General features: G+C 43.8%; 1 protein-coding gene across 2 annotated transcripts in view; it reads right to left on the bottom strand.

Moving 5' to 3' along the window:
* LOC128349513 (uncharacterized) overlaps positions 1–22,254 on the bottom strand; it is a 90,482-nt gene that overhangs the window by 17,081 nt on the left and 51,147 nt on the right. Inside the window, exon 5 of one of the 2 annotated variants that reach the window (XM_053305926.1) lies at positions 2,890–2,931. The exons of the other annotated variant lie outside the window; for it this stretch is intronic. Coding sequence (XP_053161901.1) covers positions 2,890–2,931 — 42 coding nt within the window. The remainder of the gene's footprint in view (positions 1–2,889; positions 2,932–22,254) is intronic. 2 annotated transcript variants of the gene reach the window in all.

Raw genomic sequence — 22,254 nt, forward strand, 5'->3', positions numbered from 1 at the left:
AAATGGAAGAGGCCATGGAAAAGGATAACTCCATAAGTCTATCATGTACAAAAGGATTCATGAGGAGGAGAGCCAGATTGTCAAATATCACAAAGGATAGCCTAGAAGATGGGTTGACAGACTGGCTTCCCCCCAAACTTGCATGCAAACCCAGGTTTTTCTATCCAGAACAAGAAGCTTGTTCTTGCACCCAAGCCTTCTCATGGTCTTGCCCAATCCTACCTTCCGGCTCATTTCACTCATTACTTACATCAGGGGTGGGCAATCTTGACACTCCAACTCCCAACATCCCCAGCTACAATTTGTGGCTAGGGATGATGAGAGAGGTAGTTTAACAGCCGGACTGCCAAGATTGAACACGTAAGTTGGCTTGTTCAATACTTGTTCTTTCTTCAGTGTTCATCCGAGTTTGCCTCATCATACTAGGCTTTGCCTGTTCATTCTTGCTGCCTCATAAGTCTGGACCAGGGGTGGACACTTGGCCATCCAGTTCTACAACTCCCATCTTCACTAACCACAACAGGTTTGAGGGCAAAGTTTGCCCACCCTTGCCCAGAACCTTATTTCCTCCTTAGAGTACCAATGTTGTGTGGCTAACTCCTTCAATACTATATTCAACTGAAGCAACTCTTTTCTCCTTTCCCCTCTTCCTTCCAGTGTTCCCTAATTTTTTTAAAAAAATCTGGGTGCAGAATGAGTTTTGTTCTAGGGGCAGTGTGTGAGCACATGCATTCAAAATGGAGCCTTCCTGGTTCAACCAGAGTGGGATCTAAAATTAACTGAGCTGACATAACAAAAACTTGTGAGCGTGCGCATGTGCATATGCCTTAGAGGGAACACTGCTCCCTTCTATCCAGCTGCTTTCCCTTGTGTAGTATTTATCTATCATATTTTTATACAGCCTGATGTGTACAGAATTCACTATGTGGTGTACAGAATTTAAACACAACAGTTAAATTTTAAACAGAATAAAAAGTAAAAATCTCATGAAATAAAAACAAGATTAAACAGTTTAAAATTAAGTTTCAGCTAAAAGCTTGAGAAAATAGCTGTGTCTTGAGGGTCTTTCTAAAAGCAAACAGAGGAGCAGATGATCTTATTTCAACAGGGAATATATTCCAAAACTCCAGGGCAGCCACAGAAAAGGCCCAGCCCCAAATCGCTGCCAAAAGAGCCAGCCCCAACCGTGACCTGACCTCTCTAGATGATCTTAATAGGTAACAGGGTTCACAACAAAGAAGGCAATCTCTTAAGAAACCTGGCCCCAAGCCATTAAGGGCTTTATAGGTAATAACCAGCACTTTGTATTTTGCTCAGAAACATACCAGCTGCCAGTGCAGTTCTTTTAAAATCGGCGTTATATGGTCTCTTCAGGTTGTGGCAGAGACCAGTTTGCCTTCTGCATTCTGTAACAATTATAGTTTCCAGACTACATGCAAAGGTAACTCCATGTAGAGTGCATTTCAGTAGTCAAGCCTGGAGATCACCACAATATGTACTACTCTTTTAAGGTCATTTACCTCCAGAAATGTACTTAGCCGATGTATCAGCCAAAGCTGATAAAAAGTACTTCTGGTCACTGTCTCAACCTGAGAAACCATAGAAGAGTTTTGGATCCAGAAACACTCCCAAGCTATGTACCTGGTCTTTCAGCTGGAGTGTAACCCCATCCAGAATAGATAGATCTAATCCATCTCTCAGGTCCCAACCCCCTGGCAGACAGTACCTCCAAACTATTCAGATTCAACTTCAGTTTGTTATCCCTCATCCAGCCCATTACCACTTTCAGGTAATTTAGGGAAGTAATGTCATTTCCTAATGAAGTGGATACGGAGAAATAGATCTGGATGTCATCAGCATATTGATAACACCCTGCGGTCTATAAGAATGCCATCTCCTTTACCAGGATCCCTGTCAGGGAATTGGCCTATATTGAAGGTGTGTACCTAAGTCTAGGAAGCAAGGACAGACTGGGACTTCTGTTGGTGTACCAATCACCCGCTGCCCACTGGAGTCTGTAACTGAGCTGACAGACCTGGTTATGGAGCTGGCACTGGAGTTGCCCAGATGGTTGGTGGTGGGGAACTTCAATGTTAGTTTTAGAACTGGGTTGTCGGGAGTGGCTCAGGAGTTCAAATTCAAAATTCAGCGGACTAGTTTATGTTCACAAGGGGGCAAGTATATGCCCCCTTCCCCCCTGAACTTGGAACCATCAGTCACTCAGCATGACGTCTTTGATGACATTTTTGTGGATAAGATCTCTTGTATTTGGGCCAACCTGGATTCCACAGTTACTGCAGAGGTCTCCAGCAACTCCTCTTACAGGATTAGATCGGATCATTTTCAGTTTGTGACTCCTGAGGATGTGGACAAACTGCTTCGGACTGTGCATACTACAACCTTGACTCCTGCCCAACTTGGCTTATCTCATCTGATAACTGTATTATCAGAGAGGGTCTGGTAAATATAAATGCTTCTCTGAGGTAGGGCAGGATGCCTCCTTGTCAAGAAGGCTATTAGAAGAACATGTTTGAAGAAACCTACATTGGATCCCTAAGTGTTAGCTAATTACAAACCCATTCCTAATCTTCCATGTTTGGGCAAGGTTTATTGAGCAGGTGATGGCCTCTTAGCTCCAGACAGTTTTGGATGATACCAATTGTCTAGACCCATTTCAAACTGGCTTTTGAGTGGGCTATAGGCTTGAAACTGCCTTTAGTCGGCCTGATGGATGATCTCCTCCAATTGGCTATAGACAAAGGGAGTGTGACTCTGCTGATCCTTTTGGATTTCTCTGCAGTTTTTGATACCATCGACCATGGTATCCTTCTGAATTGCCTGAGGTGTGTGGGATTGGGTGGCACTGTTTTGCAGTGGTTCTGTTCCTACCTCTCTGGTAGATTCCAGATGTGTCGCTTGGAGACTGCTGCTCTGTAAAGCGAGAATTTATTTATTTATTAAAATTCTAGGAGGTGGACAATACCAATCACAATTTTAAACAAACATACATACATACATACCACAAATTAAATGGCAAACGCCTGGAGAAACAGGTAGGAGAGGACCTTAAAGGCATCTAGGGAGGGAGCTGAACGAATTGGGGCGGGGAGAGGAATGTTCCAAGAAGAGGGGTTGGCTCCTATGGGCCCAGGCACCACACATTACACTAGGGCCCAGGACACTAAAGATGGCCAGCTGAGAAGACCTCACAGGACAGGATACAACCGGCCAAGAGAGGCAATCTCAGAGATATACAGGTGCTAAGCCCATAAGGGCTTTGTATGTGAGAACCCGCACTTTGAATTGGAACTGGAAGCGAACAGGCAACCAGTGCAGTGAGCATAAAAGAGGTGTGACGCTATCAAATCTACGGCCACCTATGAGGTGGCGGGCTGCTGCATTCTGGACTAGTTGAAGTTTCCGAATCATTCTCAAAGGCAATCCTAGGTAGAGCGCATTACAGTAACCCAAACAAGAGGTAACAAAGGCATGAGTTATTGTTGCCAGGGCCTGCCAGTCAAGAAAAGGCCATAACAGGCGAACCAACCGAAGCTGGGCAAAGGCGCCATGGCCTCCACCTGCTGTTGAAGCAGGAGCCGCAAGTCCAGGAGGACCCCAGATCATGAACCGTCTCTCTCAAGGGAAGCACAAACCCATCAAGAGATAAATTCACACATGGCAATTGGCCAGATTGCTAACTGAACAAGAGCAACTCGGTCTTGGAGGGATTGAGCCTGAGCTTGTTTTGGCCCATCCAGGTCCTCACAGCCTCTAGGCACTGAGCCAGCACATGAACAGTATTACCTGTTTGGCCAGGGGTAGAGATATAAAGCTGAGTATCATCAGCATATTGATGAAAACTCACTCCAAACTGACGGATGACCTGGCTCAGCGGCTTCATGTAGATGTTAAAAAGAATGACAGCAAGGACTGAGTCCTCTGGGACCCCACAAGGGGCCAGGGTGCAGATCACTCACCCCCAATCAACACCAACTGGAATTGTCCAGTGGGATAGGACTGGAACCACTGAAGAACAGTGCCCCCAAGGCCCAGCCCACTTAAGCGCTCCAGAAGGATAGCATGGCCAATGGTATCGAAGGCTGCTGAAAGAATTAAAGTATGGAGTTCAACAAGACTCTATACTGTCTCCAATGCTCTTTAATATCTACATGAAACCACTGGGAGAGATAATCAGGAGGCATTATTGAAGAAGCATTACTACAAAGAGACACATTTTACCTGTTTTGGACAGGCACCTGTCTGTCTGACGAGATCCTTATAGACTAAGCAAAGTCAAACTACGTGCAACTCCACCATGACTCTTCAATAAGCACATTGACAAAGCTGTACAAATAAGTCAGACTTCCCCCTCATATCTCTTGAGAAAAGTAAGTTTCAAATCATGGCTTCCTTCCTGTTACTGCAGATCTGACCATCAACAAAACCTTATTTCCCATCTGTGACATGGCTAAGAGTGTAGACTTAACTGGTTCTAACCAGTTTTAACAGCCACAATTTCCTGCAGGACAAAAACTACCAGGAATTGTAATTTTATGAAGAGACTGAGAGTTTAAAGTTAGTGAACTCTCATCCCAGAGGGACTAATCCCAGTAGGGTCTCTTCGTGGACAACAAGCGCTACTAAAGAAGACCTATCCTGTAGACACATCCTTTGTTCAGTGTTCCTTCTTATTCTTTTTTCATGTGTGTGCAGAATGAGTTTTGTTTTGGGTGGCAGTGTCAAGTCAGTGCGTGCGCACACATGTGCATTCAGAGTGGGGCCTTCCTGATTCAACCTGAGCAGGATCTAAAATTAGCTTAGTGGACATTTTAAAAACCTGTGAGTGCACGGACATGCACATGCCTTAGAGGGAACACTGCCTTTGCTCCAGAATATGGATCCTAACAATGAATGTGCCAGGCAACTGGCTAGACTTTATTAGAAGGGTACAATCCAATTTGATATGTTAAAAACTCACACCAGGCACCATGGAGAATTTTTAAAAATACTTTTTGCACAGAGAAGAGGTTATAATCCCTATAATTAAGGAGTTTATAAGTTCTTCCACAAAAGCTTGCTGTTTAGAGTAGAATAATGTAATCATAGGGACTCTAAAAGGAAGTCATTTATCCCCTTGATGGCTGTAGTACTTACTCTATCACCCCGGTTTAGAGCTATTGCCTCTAAAGAAAGAGCCAGCCAAGCCTTGGAATTATTGTTTTTGCTTTACGTACTCAGTGACATTAGCAGGAGCAAGTTCTACTGTATACCAGTGTCTTAGCTAGTATTGGATCCTCAAAGCAAATTCTTGATGTAGGAACACAGAAAGCTGCCCTCTACCAAGTCAGACCACTGGTCCACCTAGCTAAGTATTATCTACTCCGAATGGCAGCAGCTCTGTAGGGCTTTCAGGCAGAATGTTTCTTGGTCCTACCTAGAGATTGGCTGCATGCGAAGCACATCCTCTACCACCAAACTATGGCCCCATTCATTTTAGTCAAGTATATTCACCCAGTTGTGGGTCATGAGCCCTGAATCCTTTAAAGAATCTGTTTTTGGAGTGATTTGCTAAACCATGCTAGAGAAACTAATTTTTTACTATCAACTTTTGTTCTTGTAGGAGAGGAGCATTCTTCATCCTTCAGGATGGTCTCTCCTGCACAGGAGGAGGCAAAATCAGCTTACTAATAGATTCATCTGCGGAGCAGCGGCTTCCACTCTCCCAAATCAGAAGGGGGGGGGGCAAGCCCAAATATCTCCAATCACTTCAGTCTGAAGAGGAGTGCCAGCATGGATAAACTTCAGAAAAAACACATGAGAACTGATTAGACAGAGGGCCCTCCCTCTACAAACCAAAATACCATGAAGGGCTACAACCTGGTGGTTCAAAGGGTTGCACAGAGCCCCCTGTCCAGACCCCCCCCTGCAGAAATTCCAAAAGGACATGAATATCTTAAGTGCTCAGATGCTTAGACCTACAAATGCCTCTGTAGTGATCAGCCACATCTCCCCTAAAGAGTAAACTAGAAGTGAACCCTGTCCCAACTGACAGGCTGGACTCCAGGACTCAGCCAATCAGCAAACCAGGTGGGTGGGATCTAGAGAGCCATTGGGAGGAAGGAGAATTTATGTTTGAAGAAGCAGGCTGGGGGTGAGAGCAGGACATGTGTCCATGGAGTATGGCTGCGGATCTTGGAAGATAGGACTGCAGGGGCTTGAATTCTCAATCCAAAGTTCGGTGAGTTCAAGACAAAGGAAGCCAGGACTTCGGCTTCAGGAAGTTTAGTCTAGGGAAAGTTAGTTTAGTCAGATTTTGCATTAGATGTTATATTCCTTTTGTATATGTGTTTTGCATATTCCTGACACTGGTCTATTATTGTTTACCTGTAACATAACTAAACAAAGAAACACTTTTCTTTTACAAGCCCATCCAGCCAGGGTGTTGTAAAAGATTCGATAAGCTTTTAAAGGTACTTTTGTATTTTCCTACATACCTGTTCCTTGAAACTGGATAACCACAATTTTTAAAGCATGGTGCCCCAACACCATCTGGGATGCTTTTTGAAATATTCTTGTAACTTACTGAGTATTTTACCTGTAACTAAAAGCTGAGAAAGCTACAGATGGAAGCAGTCTGTAGCAAATGAATACAACTGTTTTTCTTTTTGTTCTTTTCTTTTACAAGCCTATCCAAGCAGGGTTTTTAATTCAGGAGAAAGGGGAACCTGGAAGGTCTTACTCTGGTGCAATCACGTCCTCAGACATTTAAAAACTACCAGTTTTTTCACCTCTTGTAGGCTTGCACGTGGAGGATTTTTGTGTACTTTCCCAATAGCAAAATAAAGAGTTTTCCATGGGAATTCCACCCCAAGCCTAGGAGGACCTCAGAGGTAATTTCCGGCCACAATTTTGCTGACAGGAGCCATTTTGTGTCTCTCTTTTTAAAAAAAGATTCCTGTGATTTTTCATTGAAAAATTGTGGAGTTGGGAGTTTCGTGAGCAATGCTGGACAGCTCAAGACTTGCCAAGCATGGCACAGTACATTATTTCTCTAATTTCTGCCTTTTTCTTTTTTGACCCAGAGGAACCTAACCCCCAATTCAATGGTTTTGTTAGCCATGGAAATTGGTGGGAACGGACCCCCATGGATAATGAGGGCTACCTGTAGTTTAACAGAGGATTCCCACCACATTTTGAAGTATTTTCCTTAGATGAAATTCTATAGCAGTTAGATAGAACACTGTGCTCCCTTCCATCACTTCATTTGTCAAGGATCTGTGCCTTCAAGCTCAATTAATATAACTTCCTTTGTAAAAATTATATTTTGAAACACATTGAGAACTGTATATTCATTCATTCAATTTCTATACCGCCCTTCCAAAAATGGCTCAGGGCGGTTTACACAGAGAAATAATAAATAAATAAGATGGATCCCTGTCCCTAAAGGGCTCACAATCTTAAAAAGAAACACAAGATAGACACCAGCAACAGTCACTGGAGGTACTGTGCTGGGAGTGGATAGGCCCAGTTACTCTCCCTCTGCTAAATAAAGAGAATCACCACATTAAAAAGTGCATCTTTGCCAAGTTAGCAGGGGATATTCAATTATATTTGCACCTACTCTGCTTTAACAGCTGCCATGTGTATCCATGCCGTGGACCTCCATTTCAGATTTGCTTTGTTATAATCTACCACAGAACTAATTTACAGTGTTAACAGTCTCGAATTAGGGGAGTTCTACATGGGCTAAAAATATTTGAACTTAGTCTTTGCAAGTCACATCAATCTTCCTCATTAGGATAACAGCCTGCAAGCAGCTTTAAGAACTGATCTTATAGTGCCATTTGTGAACAAGGCTGGTTATTTTGCATGCTCTAGAAACAAGAGTATTTACTGCCTGGTAATTCATGCAAGTTACTCTAATGTGACATCTTTTGATTGGACGGCCAGCAAAATCAGGAAATCATTTGCAACTAGCAAAGGCAGTTTTAAATCAACTATGCACAATACTGACTTTTACGGAGAGTAAAGTAGGCTGCACCATGAGAAGATGCAAAAAAGCAGAAGCCACTAAGTGCAAGGAATAATTTATTGCCAAGCCAGTTCCCAGCAGATTTCAAACATGTATGTTTTCCCTCTTGGGAAAGCATATGGGAGAAAGTACAGTTAAATATGAAAATTAACTGCTTGTCTGTTTTATGCTCTTCCAGTCACATCAATGTAGAACATTTGTTCTATCACTTATAAGAAGATCAGACAGCTGATCATAGAACCGCTACCTCCAGGTCTAGCTCCCTCTAGCAACTTTTATTATCTCACTAACTGGAAGAAGCTACAGAAGTTCCAAGTATTTGATTCTAACTTCACGTCCTCCCAACAAGCAAAAAGGAATCAATTCTGCATTTCAGTGCAGGGATCAAAGTAAAGGTAGCCTATACCAAGGGCCCTATGAAGAAGCAAGAGGAGATGAACAGTAAAAAGGCCCCCACTTGGGGACAAACAAGACAGTCACAGCGGCATGACCATTGTGTCAGAGTACAAGTCATGCCAATTCCTCATTGCTGTGAGAGGGTGACTAAGAGCACACCTTGGGCAGGCAATGACCAATCCTACCCCTGCTCCTTCCCAGATGTTTTCCTCCTGGAAGGCTTAGAGAGTGGAAGAAATGCAGTTGGGGGAACACACATTTATTAGAAAAACAAGCAGGCAGAGGAGGCAGGGACAGATTAAGCTTTTTGCCACCTGAAGGCAAACAAGATTTGCTGTCCTGACTCAAAGACTGGAAGAGGGGAGGTTCGGGTGCAAGTTAGATCTGTTTTTTAACCTTGTAAAACCACTGCCGTGTGCTTGGGAAGGTAGCGGAGACGGGGGCGGCTGGCAGGGGGCAGCGCAGAAAGCCCTGGAATGGGCTGAAAACAGCCCAACCTATCATTTAGGCGGCAGTTGGGCACAGGGAAGATGCTCTTGCTACATCTCCACCACCATCATAGATGGTGGCGGAGACGGCAGAGAACGCCTGCTGCCCAAATGACAGGTTGAACCGTTTTCAGCCCATTTCAGGCCTCTGTGCACACATGTGCTCAGAAAGCCCCAAAATGTGCCAAAAATGGCCTGACCTGTCATAGGGGCAGCAGGCGGGCCCATGGAAGGAGCTCTTGCAGCCTCCTCCCCTCACTGACCCGCCCTAGTTTCCGCCGCACGGCAGTGGTTTTAAAAAGTCAAAAAAGATTTAACTTGCCCTCAACCCCCCTAAAATTTGCCGCCTCTCAAGATTTGCCACCGCAGGCAAGTGTCTATCTTGCCTATGTGTTAATCCACCAGTGCAGAGGAGTGGTTCAACACTTATCACCATACCACCCATGCTTTACTTGAAAGCTGGACGAAGAATGGGGAGCAATGATTAGGAAATTGGCAGCAATATGATTCTGACACACACATCTAACTCTACCATCATCATGGTCCAGGTAGATCGCTATGATACAGTTATTCCCCCACACAATTTAACTTTGAACTTATTTGTTGTTTCTGCTCTGTTTTTTCAATAGGAGAGGAGAGCTGGTCTTGTGGTAACAAACATGAATTGTCCTCTTTGCTAAGCAAGGTATGCCCTGGTTGACATTTGAATGGAAGATACATGTAAGAATTCCCCTTAGAGGATGAGGCCGTTCTAGGAAGAGCATCTGCATGCAGAAGGTTCCAAGTTCCCTCGCTGGCATCTCCAGATATGGCTGGGAGAGACTCCTGCCTGTAACACTGGAGAAACCTCTGCCAGTCTGGGTAGACAATACTAAGCTAGATGGATCAATGGTCTGACTCTGTATAAGGCAGCTTCCTGTGTTCCTAATATACACAATTGCCATTGCAATGTCACTCTTAAGAATGTGCCTTTGGCACATTTACCTAACACCAGGGTTCTCAACCTCAAGGCCCCTAGATGTTGTAGTACTACAGCTCCTGTCATTCCCAGCCACAATGGCCTTCAAATATTGAGAGTCTTAGTCCAGCAGCATCTGGGGACCCAAGGCTGGAAATTCCCAACTAGGGATGTGCATGAAATTTGCCCAAATTAGAATCAATTCAATCTGGGACCATTGAAACAAGTGGAGATTTGTGGGCAAAATATAAAAAATGGTTGGAGTGTAAAAGACCATTATGGGGATCTCCGATTGAGGCTTTGGCACGTAAAGAGACAAATATGCAATCTGAATGGGGTATCTATAGGGATTTGTTATGTTTTCAAGAGAAGGGCTGTAAATTAAAAAATTTAAATGAACGACAAAATTTGGTTAGTAATTGGTTTCAGTATCATCAGCTAAATGAAATTTATAATAAGGATCTTAAAGTTGGATTTGTGGATCAAATGTCGAGATTTGAGAAGGAGTTGTGTGACAATGACAAAAGATTAGTCTCTAAGATGTATAAGTTGTTGCTTTTGGAGGAGACAAGAGGTGAAGTGGTTAAAACGACTATGATAAAATGGGCTCAAGATGTGGGTCATAATATAGATATGGCTGCTTGGGAAAAATTATGGAAAACTGATTTAAAGTTTACTGCATGTTATACTTTAAAAGAAAATTAGTATAAGATGATATATAAGATGATGTATTATTATAAATAAGATGATGATGTCTGACACTGACAAAATTAGCATTAATGTATGAAAACGTTTCAAACAAGTGTTGGATATGTGGACAATGTGAAGGAACTTTTTTCCATATGTGGTGGTCTTGCAGCAAGGCAAAGGCTTTTTGGGATATGATATATAATGAGTTGAAGAAAAATTTTTAAATGACATTTCCTAAGAGGCCAGAATCCTTCCTGCTGAGAATAACCCAAGGAGAGTTTTCCAGAAGAAATTTAACATTTTTTATGTATGCAACGATGGCGGCTAGGATAGTATATGCGCAGAAATTGAAAGACACTAAAATGCCCTCAAAAGAAGACTGGCTGATAAAAATTTTGGAATATGCTGAGATGGCACAGCTTACAGAACTTATAAGGGATGAAAATTTAGAATCTTTTCAAAGAAGATTGGGAACCATTTTTACTTTACTTAAAGAACTATTTTTCTAATATGGACTTTTCAGCAGGGTTTGAAATATAGTAATAACAGCAGGTTGGGTTGGGTAAAATCGAGTAGCAATGTGGAGTATATATGTTTTGAATTATTATAGCAATGGTTTATATGTATAGTTAATGTGAACTGCGCAGATAGGTAAGCGGGAATTCTATTTACTTAATTAAATAAATGAATGTAATTTGAATGTAATTTGAATGTAAGGCTATTGTAAAAGAAGAAGAAAGAAGTGGAGATTCATTTGAACTGATTAAAATTTGATTCAACTCAATCTGGGCAAATTCAGATTGATTCGAATGAATCTCCATCGACAATGGTTCCAAATTGAATTGTATTGATTCAAATTTGGGCAAATTTTGTGCACATTCCTATCCCCAACTTAGCATACAGGCTCATCCATTTATGGAGAGAACCATTCAGGGTGTGGGACCATATTCAAGTGCCTAAAACTCTGGACATGGCATGCAAGTAAGTAACATATATGCACTCCTGATGGTGGCGCCTCTGATCTGATTTGCTCTATAGCATGATATATTTTGTTTATTCTTGGCACAATGCAAAATCTTTGCTAAGAAACGTTAAGCCTTGCATCTCCCCCTCCAACTCCAAACTGAAAGAGCTCCTTGTCTTAGCACAGGGGTGGGGAACCTTGGCCCTCCTGCAGATGTTGGCCTACAATTCCCATAATACCTAGCTATCGGCCTCTGTGGCTGGGGATTATGGGAGTTGTAGTTCAAAAACAGCTGGAGGGCCAAGGTTCCCCACCCCTGTCTTAGCAGGAGAAAATCTCAACAAGAGGCTTCCTGGTGTGGCCTTTTGGGTAACAAAAAAACAGAGATAAGGCGTAAGGAAGTTGTTCCAAGACGTTGGGCCAAATCTCAGGAGCTGAAAGAAGAGTGGATTGTTTGAAGAAGCAAGCTGCCTAGAGAGCAGGAGGCTGTTGGTTCGAATCTCCGCTGGTGTATTTCTCAGAATACGGGAAATTCCTATATCAGGCAGTAGCGATATAGGAAGGTGTTGAAAGGCATCATCTCAAACTGCATAGGAGAAGGCAATGGTAAACCACTCCTGTATTCTACCAAGAAAATCACATGGCTCAATGGTTGCCACTGACTCAACATTTCCTCCAACCCACCCCCGCCCTTTATTTTTGTACTGTGAAAGTCTCCCAACAATCCAGTGGAGAATTGGCCAGTAAGTACTCAGTTTCTAGAAAAATATGGTGGGAACAGAGTGTCCATACCCTTCTATCCAGAAGTAGAGCATTCTGCAGTGGCTCAACGTCCCTATTTTATTTCAGCTAGCTCTATTTCCAGTGCTACAGCCCTAGAACATACAACACATATGCTGGAGCCAAGCCTAGGGATAAGCTGAGCTGCAATCATGTTAACAGTTGCCCATCCTTTTTTGCCTCTGCAATGCAGATCAGGCAAATCTGTGCTCAAAATGCAAAAATAAGTGCAGCTCTCCTCATCTGGGGTCCTTGCATGTAGGGGTTAATATAAAGCCAAGACAAGACAGGGGTGATAGAACAGTCAACTATGAACCAAATAAAATGGTCTCTTAACCAAAACAAGGGATGGCAATCAATTATTCATATTAAAAAACTGAGACAGTCTAGAATTTTAAGTCACTGTATGATATTTGATATATGGTGTTGGTAGGCCAGCGGGCCGTTATAGGGAAAGGGAATTCAGAAATTTAATTGCTGTTCCCCCCCTTCCAGCAGGCCTACCACTGCTTTGATTCTAGAGAGCAATGCCACCCAGCCACAGAACCTCACCTTATTACTCTGTAATGCCAGGTGGTTTCAAAATAAATCTGAGGTAGTCCATGACTTGATAATGGATGAAGGAGCTGACCTAGTTGGGATTATGTATTACGGACACCTAGTTGGGAGAGGCTAAATGGTCCAGTTTGGTCCCATCTTCTCCAAGAGGGTTACTCCATGGTAGAGCAGGTGAGAGGATGTGGTTGGGGAGGTGGGGTGGTTGTGGTTTATAAGAATACCATCTCCCTTGCCAGGATCCCTGTCAGGGATTTGGCCTATACTGAATGTGTGTAACTAAGCCTAGGGACCAGGGATAGACTGGGACTTCTGTTGGTGTACCCATCACCCGGCTGCCCAGTTGAGTCCCTAACTGAACCGACGGACCTGGTTGCTGAGTTGGCATTGGAGTCACCCAGGTTATTGTTGGTGGGGGACTTTTATGTTCATTTGGGGACCAGGTTGTTGGGGGCGGCTCAAGAGGTCATAGCAACCATGACAACTGTTGGCCTGTCCCAATTGGTCTCTGGTCTGACACATGATTGATTGATTGATTTATATCCCGCTCTTCCTCCAAGGAGCCCAGAGTGGTGTACTACATACTTGAGTTTCTCCTCATAACAACAACCCTGTGAAGTAGGTTAGGCTGAGAGAGAAGTGACTGGCCCAGAGTCACCCAGCTAGTACCATGGCTGAATGGGGATTTGAACTCGGGTCTCCCTGGTCCTAGTCCAGCACTCTAACCACTGGTCGTGTGATGCTGGTCACATGCTCGATTTAATCCTTTGCTCCAATCAGGGAGGTGTTCCATGGGTGGGGACTCCTGTCATCTCCCCATTGTCATGGACGGATCATCATCTGGCTAAGGCAGAACTTTCAGCCATGACCCACCTCTGCAGGGATGAAGAACTTATTAGACTGGTCCGCCCAAGGAGGTTACTGGATCCAATAGGATTCCAAGAAGCCTTGGAGGGGTTTAGGGCTGGCTCTGCTAACGATTCTGTCAATGCTCTGGTACAGAGATGGAAAAATGAACTTACTAGAGCAACAGACACAATGGTTCCTAAGCGTCATCTCCGACTTGCTTTAAAGACAGCCCCGTGGTATTCAGATGAGTTACAGGAGCTGAAGCGGAGAGGTGGAGGATTAGAGCACAAGTGGCAGAAGACTCGGTGAGTCTGATTGGGCACAACACAAAGCACATTTGAAGACCTATGCTCTGGCACTATGGGCAGCAAAGAAGTAGTTCTTTTCTGCCGACATTTCTTCCACAAATTCATGTCCAACTGTGTTGTCTAGGGTTGTGAGGGGGCTAGTATGTACCCCTCCCCCTTGAATTTAACCTTTGAACCATCGGTCACTTGCTGTGATGTCTTTAATGACTTTTTTGCAGATAAAATCTCTCAGATTCAGGCCAAGCTGGATTCCACAGTTACTGCAGAGTCTACTGTGGAGATGTCCAGCAACTCCTCTTACGGGATTAGATTGGATCATTTTCAGTTTGTGACTCCTGAGGAAGTGGGCAAACTGCTTTGGACTGTGCATCCTACAACCTGTTCTCTTGACCCTTGCCCAACTTGGCTTATCACATCTGATATACTGTCAGAGAGGGTCTGGTTAATACTATAAATGCTTCTCTGAGGGAGGGCAGGATGTCTCCTTGTCTTAAGGAGGCTATTATTAGACCACCTTGGAAGAAAGCTACTCTGGATCCCTCAGAGCTAATTACAGATCTGTTCCTAATCTTCCATGGTTGGGCAAGGTGGTTGAGCGGGTGGTGGCCTCTCAGCTCCAGGCAGTTTTGGATGACGCAGATTATCTAGTCCCATTTCAAACAGGTTTTCATGTGGGCTATGGGGTCAAGACTGTCTTGATTGGCCTGATGGATGATCTCCAACTGGCTATCGACAGAGGGAGTGTGTCTCTGCTGGTCGTTTTGGATTTCTGTGCGGCTTTCGATACCATCAACCATGGTTTTACAGTGGTTCCGCTCCTACCTCTCTGGCAGATTCCAGATGGTGTCACTTGTAGACTGTTGTTCCACTAAGCAAGAACTGAAGTATGGAGTCCCACAAGGCTCCATACTGTCTCCATTGCTTTTTAACATTTACATGAAATTGCTGGGAGAAATCATCAAGAGGCTTGGTGTTGGGTGTTACCAATATACTGATGACACCCAGATTTATTTTTCCATGGCACAGCTTCCCTAAATGCCTGCGTGGAGGCAGTAATGGGCTGGATGAGGGATAACAAACTGAGGTTGAATCCAAATAAGGTACTGACTGTGGGGGGCCAGGACCCGAGAGATGGTTTAGATTTGCCTGTTCTGGATGGGGTTACACTCCTCCTGAAAGATCAGGTACATAGCTTGGGAGTGCTCTCTCTGGTTTCTCAGGTGGAGGCAGTGGCCAGGAGCACTTTTTAACAGCTTTGGTTGATACGTCAGCTACATCCATTCCTAGAGATGAATGACCTTAAAACAGTGGTACATATGCTGGTAGGCTTGACTACTGTAATGTGATCTATGTGGGGCTGCCTTTGTACGTAGTCCGGAAACTACAATTGGTACAGAATGCGGCAGCCAGAACGGTCTCTGGGACAACACAAAGGGACCGCATCACACTGGTTCTAAAAGAACTGCACTGGCTGCCAATATGTTCCCGAGTGAAATACAAAGTGCTGGTTATTACCTATAAAGCCCTTAATGGCTTGGGTTCAGGCTATTTGAGAGAGCGCCTCCTTTGTCATAATCCCTGCTGCCTGTTATGATCTTCTAGAGAGGTCCAGTTACGGTTGCCACCAACTCAGGCTTCCTCTGTGGCTGCCCCAGGGCTTTGGAATAAGCTTCCTGCTGAAATAAGAGCATCTCCTTCTCTGTTTGTTTTCAGGAAGACCCTCAAGACCCTCCTGTTCTCTCATGCTTTTAATTAGAAATAATCTTAATCAGGTTCAATCCCTTCAAGACTGAGTTGCTCTTGTTCAGTTCGCGATCTGGCCAATTGCCGTGTGTGTTTATCTCTTGACGGCGTTGCGCTTCCCTTGAGAGACATGGTTCGTGATCAGGGGGTCCTCCTGAACTAGTTAGTGCATTCTGGACTAGCTTCAACTAGTCCAGAACACAGCAGTCTGCCTCCTCATGGGTGGCCGTAGATTTGATAGTGTCACACCTCGTTTATGGTCGCTGCACTGGTTGCCTGTTTGCTTCCAGGTTCAATTCAAGGTGCTGGTTCTCACCTACAAAATCCTTATGTGCTTAGCACCTGTATATCTCCGGGATCACCTCTTTCAGCCAGTTGTATGAAGTCCTGTGAAGTCTTCTCAGCTGGCCCTCTTTAGTACCCTGGGCCCTGGTGTAGTGCGTGGTGCCTGGGCCCATAGGAGGGCCTTCTCTGTGGCCGCCCCTCTTCTTTGGAACACTTCAGCCCCCCTGCCTGGTTGCTTTTAAGGCCCTCTTTAAGACACCTGTTTCACCAGGCATTTGCCCTTTATATATATAAATATAAAAATTGATGGTTGGTATTTCTGTTGCTTGGAGTCTTTGGCGGAGGCAGTATACAAGAAGTCTCAATAAATAATTTTTTAAAAACTTGTTTTAATAATTTTATTCCATTGTTTTTATTGTCATGTATTTTAAATTTTGTACACTGCCTAGAGATATACATATCAGCCAGTATAAAAATATGATAAATAAAATTAAAATTAAAAAATTTAGCAAAACAATTAAAATGCATACAGTATTGAGTAAAATGTGATTCAATGACAGAAGAGTAAAAACCTAAGAGCAACATCAGTATAGTAAGTTTTTTCAGTCAGCTTTACTCTTTGGTATTCGTAAGGATGGAAAGGTGGGATATATTCACAAAATAATAATAAATTATTATTATTATTTATTTACACAGTCAGACAGGTGTTATTAACTGGAATGTTTTATCCAGACATCGAGTCCTTCCCAAGGACCTGGGATGGCTGAATTTTATTGTCAATGTTGTTGCTGTTATAGATATCGTTGCAAAATATAGGCTGTTCCCAGTAAAGCTGCTTTTTGTAATTGGCTGATGGTGATTTCTGTGGCCCCTATGGTGTTGAGGTGCTCTTCAAGATCTTTTGGAACTGCACCCAGGGTGTCAATTATTATTATAGATTACAGGTGGCCTTAGTTATTTACACAGGTTCTGTTCCCACCAATTAGGGTGCAATTGGGAACAGCAAATAAAAAATCTTACCCCTATGCGAATCCAGGGGTTAGGTTCCTTAGTCTGAAAAGAACCACTAAAAATGCAGGAAGGGGGCAGAAAAGCAAAGCATGGTATCCTGTTCTCCAGGAATGTCCCCAAATCCTCTTTTTAAAAACACACAAAAAGCCACAACATGGTGGCCAGAAATGACTTTTGATGTCATTTCCAGCCACTCAGGAACCACAGATAGGCAAGCATAGCATAGTGGTTAGAGTGTTGGACTAGGACCAGGAAGACCCAAGTTCAAATCCCCATTCAACCATGAAACTCACTGGGTGACTCTGGGCCAGTCATGTATCTCTCAGCCTAACCCACCTCGCAAGGTTGTTGTGAGGATTTTTTAAAGGCATGTACACCACTCTGAGCTCCTCGGAGGAAGAGCAGGATATCAATGTAAATGTATATTCCATGCTGCAGATAAAGAAACCGGATCCAAGACCTATCTACAGATACATGAAACCGCAATCCGCAAAATCATGAATAATAAGAGTCTCCTGTATTTGTTAGGAGCACCAATGCTACTGTTCTATGATTTTACGCATTTATTGTCATTTCAATGCATCAATTAAGTAAGACACTCAGAGTTTAAGCAATTTCTAGCCCATTTTCCAAATAGTAAATACAGGTAAATACAGTAGCAGGTAAATACAGTCTGAGCCTGGCAGCTTAATGTCACTAAACTAAGTGCCAGAAAACCCTGGTGAGATCATTCCAGAGTTGAAACACCACTACAGAGAAGGCCCTCTCCCCAGTTTCCACCCACCTAACCACTGATTGAGGAGACACCCAGAGCCTTGGGTGATGATCAACAGGCAGGAAGGTTGGTGCAGGCGTAATCTGCCCTGTAGTTCAGTTCAGTTGCTCACTCACACGCACACCCCCCACAATTATATACACAGCATGCCCATGTATTATACCCACACTCAAATACCCCATAAAACAACCCTACATCATACAAATGCAGTAGTACACACACAAGCTAGAAGATGAATGCCCTTATACAAAGCTATGGTGTGGCCACACCTGGAGTACTGCGTACAGTTCTGGTCACCACATCTAAAAAAGGACATTGTAGAAATGGAAAAGGTGCAGAAGAGGGCAACCAAGATGATCAAGGGCCTAGAGCACCTTTCTTATGAGGCAAGGCTACAACACCTGGGGCTATTTAGTTTAGAAAAAAAAAACGACTGTGGGGAGACATGATAGAGGTCTATAAAATCATGCATTGTGTGGAGAAAGTGGATAGAGAGAAATTCTTCTCCCTCTCCCATAACACTAGAACCAGGGGTCATCCCATGAAATTGATTGCCGGGAGATCTAGGACCAACAAACGGAAGTACTTTTTCACACAACGCAGAATCAACTTGTGGAATTCTCTGCCACGAGATGTGGTGACAGCCAACAACCTGGATGGCTTTAAGAGGGATTTGGATAACTTCATGGAGGAGAGGTCTATTGACGGCTACTAGTCGGAGGGCTGTAGGCCACCTCCAGCTCAGGGGTGGAGTGCCTCTGGGTACCAGCTGTGGGGGAGAAACAACAGGAGAGAGGGCATGCCCTCAACTCCTGCCTGTGGCTTCCAGCAGCATCTGGTGGGCCACTGTGCGAAACGGGATGCTGGACTAGATGGGCCTTGGGCCTGATCCAGCAGGGCTGTTCTTATGTTCTTATCTCTCGGCGGCGTTTGATACCATCAACCATGGTATCCTTCTGGATCGCCTGGGGGAGTTGGGGATAGGGGGGCACTGCTTTGCAGTGGTTCCGTTCCTATCTCTCGGGTAGATTCCAGATGGTGGAGCTTGATTACAGTTGCTCCTCAAAACAGGAGCTGTTATATGGAGTCCCTCAGGGCTCCATTCTGTCACCAATGCTTTTTAACATCTACACGAAACCGCTGGGTGAGGTCATCAGGAGGTTTGGTGCTGATTGTTATCAGTATGCTGATGACACCCAAATCTACTAAGGAGCAGTTGCGCAGCTTGGGAGTACTCCTGGACCCAGGCCTCACCCTGGTATCTCAGGTGGAGGCCATGGCCAGGAGTGCTTTCTATCAGCTTCGGCTGATTCGACAGCTGCTTGACAGATTCCTTGAAGACGATGACCTCGAAACAGTGGTGCATCAGCTGGTAACCTCCCGGTTTGACTATTGCAATGCGCTCTATGTGGGACTGCCTTTGTACGTAGGCCGGAAACTTCAGTTAGTTCAGAATGTGGCAGCCAGATTGGTTTCTGGGGCAACCCGGAGAGACCATATTATGCCTGTCTGGAAACAATTGCACTGGCTGCCGATATGTTTCCGGGCAAAATATATAGTGCTGGTTATTACCTTTAAAGCCCTGAACGGCTTAGGTCCAAGATATCTTAGAGAGCGCCTTCTTTTACATGATCCCCACCGCATGTTAAGGTCATTTGAGGAGGTCTGTCTCCAGTTACCATGGGTTCGTTTGGTGGCGACTCAGAGGCGGGCCTTCTCTGTGGCTGCTCCCGGACTGTGGAATGCACTCCCAGCAGAAATTCATAATCTTAATTCCTTATTGACCTTCAAGAGAGCCCTAAAAACCCATCTGTTTGGTCTGGCCTTTCAGGGTTTTAAATTAGTTTTAATTGTTTTAATGCTAACCTGATTTTCAGGGTTTTAATTGTTATGATAGTTTAATTGTTTTTTAAGATGTTTTTTAATTGGTGTTAATATTTATATCTTTGTTTTAATTGTTATTGGTTTTAATGGTTTCTGTTTTTAATTGTAAACCGCCCTGAGCCTTTTCGGAAGGGCGGTATAAAAATCGAATCAGTCAATCAATCAATAACAACAACCAGCACTTTGTATTTTGCCCGGAAACATATTGGCAGCCAGTGTAATTGTTTCAAGACAGGCATAATATGGTCTCTCCAGGTAGCCCCAGAGACCAATCTGGTTGCCGCATTGCAATAGTCAAGCCAGGAGGTTACCAGCTGATACACCACTGTTTTGAGGTCATCCTCTTCAAGGAATGGGCGAAGCTGTTGAATCAGCCAGAGCTCATAGAAAACACTCTTGACCATGGCCTCTACCTGAGATACCAAAGTGAGGCCTGGGTCCAGGAGTACTCCCAAGCTATGCACCTGCTCCTTCTGCGGGAATGTAACCCCATCCAGCACAGGAAGAACTAACTCACCCCTCAGATTCTGAGCCCCCACAATGAGCACCTCTGTCTTGCTTGGATTCCGCTTCAAATTGTTATCCCTCATCCAGCCCATTACTCCCTGTAGGCAGGCATTTAGAGAATGAATGCCATTTCCTGAAGATGAAAAGGAGAAGTAGATTTGGGTGTCATCAGCATACTGATAACACCCAGCACCAAACCTCCTGATTACCTCACCCAGGGGTTTCATGTAGATTGATGCCAAGCATGCCAAGCCTGGAGGGCTGGCAACCCTAACAGGGAATATACAAATTGATCGATCGAGTTTGTCAATGATGCCATTGTGTTCCAAAGGAAAATAATCTTCAGAGTCGTCATTATATGGAAACCATCCTGCTGGGACCGGAATTTGCCCCAACCTCTGTGCTTAAATTATGTAGGGTTGCCATATTCTGGCTTTCCAAATCCAGGTGCCGAATTTGCATATTATGTAAATTGGCTTGAAAATAATTTTTCAGCCAAATAGTGACTGCACATTTTGCTCCATAACTCTGCTTCTACAAGAGCTAGAGCTTAGTAGAAAGAAAGAAAGAAAGAAAGAAAGAAAGAAAGAAAGAAAGAAAGAAAGAAAGAAAGAAAGAAAGATGAAATCTGTGTGAATCTGGGTAGGCTAAGAAATCTGGGTGAGATACTTAAAATCCGGGTGAAACCTGAAATTCCGGAGGGCATAGCAACTCTAGAGTCATGGAGCCCTACAGGCCAATGCTCAAGAGCAAGTATCCCTCCTGTCTGGTGAACAAGCAGACCAGACCATTCTTGTGTCTTCTTTTAGTTCAGGAAATCCCAAGAAGGAATGGCCACAGAACAATACTGCAGAACAAGCAAAATTATTCAGCACCGAAAACCACAGAGGAAGCACCACTTTGACAGAAAGCAAAGCCCTGCATTTATTTGTACGGCTCAATCTGCTGCAAGCCACTAATTACTGTTTGCTGTCACTTAGCTGGCATCCTCCACATGAAGGCAAACAAAGTCCCTGTCTCTGTAACTGAAGTTTTAGGTCAGCTGCATCAAGAGCACAGCTGAAAAGCTCTGCAGGTAAAAATAGGAATAACCTTCCATTAATGGCCTGGCTTCTACCACATTAAAGTACACGTTGTTAATTTGATTTGATTCTTTTTCACACAGAAGCTGAATTTACTTTACTAGTCAGTCGACCATTCCAAATATACTGAATGCTTATTTTCAAGATCGTATCATGAATGCTAGGAAACCGAGTTGTATTATATACAAAAAATTGAGAGTAATCCTTGGAGTCCCTGTATGTTGTGTTCTATCCCTGCTGTACTTCCAAAGGATGTTGCAGGACTACCCGGGCCTGCACATTCCCATTTGCCTGAAGTCTCGAAGGGTAATCCCGCCCCATCGCAGCTAGCGATCTTCAGGTTGCTAGGAAACTGAGAAGAATCTTACTATGGAAGCCTAGCTCCAACATTTGGAAAAACAGAAGGCCTTTATCCTGTATTCCGGTTCCATTATAACTTGGGGGAGCTATCAGCAGGACATACAGTATCTTGGCAATTATATGCAATGCGTTTTAACGGGGATTTACAACTAAAAAAACTGTAGATATTTATCAGTTGAATACAGTCACTGAAATGTGAGCAGCTACACCTGTGCTCCTGAAGAATGGCTTGGACACTTAAGTTGCTTTAAACATGAACTTAGCTTTATTGAACAAAACTGCACAGGCATCTGCTTTAGCTATCTAATTCCATGCTCCTTCCAGTCCTCACTTGCTGCAAAAGTCTCCTTCTGTTAAAGTGGCAGGCACTTTCTAGAACATCTCCCCACACCCAACCACCACACACAGACACACACAGCACCAAGGCATTTACTTTAACACGGTAGACATCTGCTTTTCCTGTATGATTAGTCTCTGGTATTAATACACACAATTCTATATATTTATTTTCCACTGTCTGAGCGCACTCAAATAATAAACACACTTTGATTTCATATGCACTTGGTTCTCAAATAGTGGTGCGATTC

Source organism: Hemicordylus capensis, chromosome 1, assembly GCF_027244095.1.
Source record: "Hemicordylus capensis ecotype Gifberg chromosome 1, rHemCap1.1.pri, whole genome shotgun sequence".
NCBI lineage: Eukaryota > Metazoa > Chordata > Lepidosauria > Squamata > Cordylidae > Hemicordylus > Hemicordylus capensis.